Source organism: Terrapene carolina, unplaced genomic scaffold (assembly GCF_002925995.2).
Source record: "Terrapene carolina triunguis isolate 2854851 unplaced genomic scaffold, T_m_triunguis-2.0 Scaffold951, whole genome shotgun sequence".
In the NCBI taxonomy this organism is placed as follows: Eukaryota; Metazoa; Chordata; order Testudines; family Emydidae; genus Terrapene; species Terrapene triunguis.
Window position 1 is genome coordinate 1,167,709 of NW_020665302.1, and position 4,536 is coordinate 1,172,244.

Genomic DNA, 4,536 nt, shown 5'->3' on the forward strand with positions numbered 1-4,536 from the left:
CAATGATAAATGCATTCATTACAACAACAGCAATAACACAATTCTATGCCAAAAAATATTAAAAGTGATAACATTCCCAAAATAAGAAAATAATGTGGTTTGGGTTGCTGAATAGCCTTGGTTATAAAGCATACTGCATCACTCTTAGTACATAAAGTGGACACTTTATAGGCTGTATGAAAGGCATTCTTTTCAACTTGATATACATTTTGGAGCATGTGAATTTGTCCCTGTAGGTCAGAAATTTTCTGAACCTCTGGTAGGATTGAAAGCAAATTTTGGAATCGGTTAGGTACTAGGGTAATTCAATTAAAGGGTATTTGAGGTTGAAGGGCCAATTGCAAAATTCTATCTGCGGGCCAATATATGATATGGCTTCCTGCAGAAGTGGTAAGATTTAAATGTACATTTTGCAAAATGGTAGCCTTGACAAACACACAGCTGTCATTAGCTTTAAAGAGCAGGTGTCCTGTCAGGGTAGTTCCCTGTTCTACACCCTTCCAACAAATGCTGTTATAAATTGAGACAACCTCTCCTGGCTTTAGTTTCCGTATACACTGAAGCTGTGGGGCTTTAATGGCCAGAGTGTTTATTGATTTCCTATCCCTATCCAGATATCGGGCGTTATTTCAGGAGCACTGACTATAAATCGGTTAGGCATAGCAGGTGGTTTAATTTTCCAAATGTCTTGGTGAATTACCCAATCCCACATGCATCCTCCCTACGGACCCAGCAGGATTCCGTATGTGGGAGCCCACATCTCTCTGCCTGGCCCGTATGCTTGAAAAGAACACTGTGAATGACTGCACTCCCACCCAGAAAATCTCCAAGTATGTCTCCATGGCCACTGATCAGGTGGTACTCCCAAGGTGGCTGTAAGGGCAGAGGGCCAGGCCTGATGCTTAAGGTCCCTCTGAATGTCCTTTAGCTGGTCATTTAGAAAATCTTGGATCTCCGAACAGGCCAGATCCCACTGCAATGCCTTCCCAGCCCCAGCGATACTAAGCACCATATCTGTTACAAGCTTCTGGGTCATTGCACTGAGGGTGGAAATAATACCAGCTGTGCTTCAGTAATATGACCTGTGGCTTTGTCCAACTGTCCTAATTTCTTTTTATGTTGCTGGCCTTTATGGCTATTCCAGATGCAGCTCTGCCATTTGCACCATTCCATAGGTGTCCAGCCAAGTCTTTTTTTCTTTGTAGGGGAAATTCAGGTCTTTTGCTGAGCTAGCCGCATGGCAGCTCCTTTAAAGCAATTTGGATATGTCGAGGTAATTTGAAAACTGGATAAGGACAGTGTAAATTTAATGGTCCCTAACGTAGCATTAATTACAGTCCACCGATGTCCTAACACATCTCTCTTCTGTGAAGTATTATACCACATCTGTTGGCCAAACAACTTCACAAAGGGCGGAGAAGCATCAGCATTAATGGCAAAGGAAGGGGTATAGTGCAATAGGGTACAGGATAAATCATTAGTTACGGGAATAATTTTTAGTACAGGTAAAATTTCCAGTGGCAGAACAGACTCTTTGGGTATACGTTTGATTATTCACTAGTGAGGCTACTGATTGGCTAAGATTTAGAAAAATACTACTTTCCCATTTCCACCCTAAGTTCGTTAAGAAGGAGAGGCTAAGGAATATTAAACGTTTCATCTTTAGGTAGTTTTGGCTAGCTTCCGCAAGCTATTCTTCGAGATTTCGTAGTCTTAGTTCACTTAGCTGTCCGGCAGTGAGGCAGCAAGGGAGAGGTTACTAGCACAATCACCTTGCTTGGTTGGAGGCTTTATTATGTCCTCAGGTGGAGAGGTTGTTTTCTTAGCAAGATCCAAAGGCACAGTGGATCTGTCAGCGGACAAAGGAGAGGTTACCAGTGTGACAAAGTGGGGGATTTTCTTGTTTTCTGTGGGGTTCCAATGGTTTGCATGTGGAGGGGGTGGGACTCAGTTTCCCTGGGTGTTACTGGTTTAATGAGGGGAGGGGAGAGGGAGTTTGTGGTTACAGAGGACCGGAGAGGGAACTTGGGGCCCCAGCCAATGGCCTGGAGGATGGATACCCCAGTGACCGGTGACCTGGTGACCCAGAAGCCCAGCTCAGGAGGCGCAGCCGGTTCTGGCCAGTGGGCGGACAATGGGCTGCAGAGAGAGGACCCAGTGACCTAACCAGCCGGTTCCAGCCAGAGGACAGAAGAGAGGAGAGGAGGCCCCAGTTTACAAACCTGTTTACCTGGAGAGAAGACAATGGACAGAGGCGGGGCTTGGGACCGGGGATCTCAGATGCCCAGCTGGGAAGCAGGGGGGCTCTGGGCTGGAGAGGGGGAGCAGGCAGGGCCCACCTGGATGCAGGGAGACTGGGGCATGCTGGGCTGAGGGAGGCCAGGCCTGAGGCCCCGAGAGTGTCCTGTGCTGTGTTCAACTTTCAATAAACCCTCCTGTTTTACGCTGGCTGAGAGTCGCTCCGGTCTAGAGAACAGGGTTGCATCAACCCCTTCGGGGGTGGAGGCCCAGGGGGTCCAGAGCGAGTGGACTCCCAGAGGGGGCCCACAGTGAGAAACAGGTGTGCTAAGGCTCAGAGAGGTGCGGCTCCAGGAGGTGGAGGGGCCTGACCCCAGGAGAGAGTGGACCCCCGAGAAGGGTTGTCTCACTGAAAGGGGCACCCCCCACGGACCGCACGGGGCCAAGAGTGGGCACGATCTGTGAGTCCGTGACAACGTGGTAGCAGAGGATGCTTCGTGGATGCACCCTGTAGACGTTTGGCTGCGAGCGCAGGCGCTTTGCAGTGAGTGGCTGCCAGCGATAGAACGAGGGTATTGAACGGAACCAGCCTGGAAATGGCCTATAATCAGCTCTGTAAGAATGACCCGGCACGTCTGTGCAGGGAGAGAGGGCTGAGCGTGGGGAGGCTCACTAAGGAGCGGCTGATTGCTCAGCTTGTAGAGAATGACCCATCTGAGGCGCAGGTTCCAGACCCCAGGGGGGCTCCTGGGGTGCCCTGAGAGCCGGGGAGTAGCCGTGGGGGCAGTCTGTGTAGTGACCGGGAGTGTGTCAGACCTGACTCCCCAGTCAGTACAGGGAGACCCCAGTCTGGTTCCTCCCTAGAGGAGCTGCGTAGACTGGAGCTGCAGCTGAAAGCAAAGGAGATGGAGCTGGAGGAGCGGAGGCTGGTGGACCGTGTAGAACAGCGGAAGCACGAGTTGGAGTTGGACGAGCGGCGGGCCAAGAGGGCCTGCTGGGGGGTAAGTGGGGAAGGGCCCAGAGATGCCAGCGGTGTGGGGAATCTAGACACCAAACTGCTGCCCCAGTTCGAGGAGGGGCGGGGATATTGATGCCTACCTCATAGCCTTTGAGAAGGCTTGTGATCTGAACCAGATTGACCCTGCAGACAGGCTTCGCTGTCTCACCCCCCTGCTGGGTCCCAAAGCCATACAGGCGTTCAGCCAAATGGATGGTGTTGAGACGGGGGACTATGACCTGTTCAAACAGGCTTTGCTGCTGAAGTTTGAACTGATACAGGAAACGGTTCCGGGGTGTACGCAAGACCCCAAGTGTCACTTACAAGGAGGTCGCTAACCTGCTGGGGGAATATCTCCGCAAGTGGGTGAAGGGCGCAGGGGCCACTACCGCAGAGGACATGTATAACCTGGTGGGGTTGGAGCAGCTGTATGACATCTGCCCTCTGGACCTTAAGATGTGGCTAGTGGACCGGAAGCCCAAAGATTTGCGCAGTGCAGGGGCACTGGCAGATGAGTTTGTGGACAGCAGATCGGCAGCAGGAGGGAGACCCACATCGGGGACTCAGAAGGGGAGTCACCCAGAGACCTCTCAAAGGTGGGACTCCAGGAAGCCCAACTCAGGGGTGCCTGGGAATGCTGGGGTGGGCCGACCCCCCGCGTGGGACTTGAGGGACCTGAAATGTAATTACTGTGGCCAAAAGGGGCACAAGGGGGCCCAGTGCCTGAAGATGAAGGAAATGGCGGCCAAGCAGAACCTGCGGGGTGTTAATTGGGTGGAAGCTCACCGGGAGGGGGCACTGCCGGTCCAGGGGGCCGCAGTCGAGAGGGCTGTGCCAGGAGGAGGGGACCGCCAGCAGGGGAAGGCGGGGCCCCAGGTCCGGAGCGCCCGTACTCAATCCACCGGGTGAGTGTAGAACAGGCCCAGGGGGCCAATCGCCACATCATCCCCATTGAGGTGGTGGGAAGGAGCGTCCAGGGGTTCTGGGACACGGGCACAGAGTTGATGCTGGTGTGGTCCGAGGTGGTGGACCCAGACCAGCTAATGCCCGATGCCTACCTGACCCTGAGGGGAATGTTCGGGCCCCCCGTCAAGGTGCCTGTAGCAAGGATACACCTGAAATGGGGGGCTAAGGAGGGACCCAAAGAGGTCGGGGTGCACGATCACCTGCCTACTGAGGTGCTAATGGGTAATGACTTGGAGAACTGGCCGGATGGCACTCAGAGCGCCCTGGTCCTTACCCGGAGCCAGAGCCAGCGAGGGACGCGGGACCTCCCAAGGGGGGGGGGGGGGGGGGGGGGG

General features: G+C 53.5%; 1 protein-coding gene across 1 annotated transcript in view; it reads left to right on the top strand.

Annotated features, from left to right (window-relative positions):
* Positions 1 to 3,143: 3,143 nt before the first annotated feature.
* Positions 3,144 to 4,536, top strand: part of OSBP2 (oxysterol binding protein 2) — a 417,386-nt gene continuing 415,993 nt past the window's right edge. Inside the window, exons 1-2 of the mRNA XM_026661193.2 lie at positions 3,144 to 3,239; positions 3,692 to 4,140. Coding sequence (XP_026516978.1) covers positions 3,144 to 3,239; positions 3,692 to 4,140 — 545 coding nt within the window. The remainder of the gene's footprint in view (positions 3,240 to 3,691; positions 4,141 to 4,536) is intronic.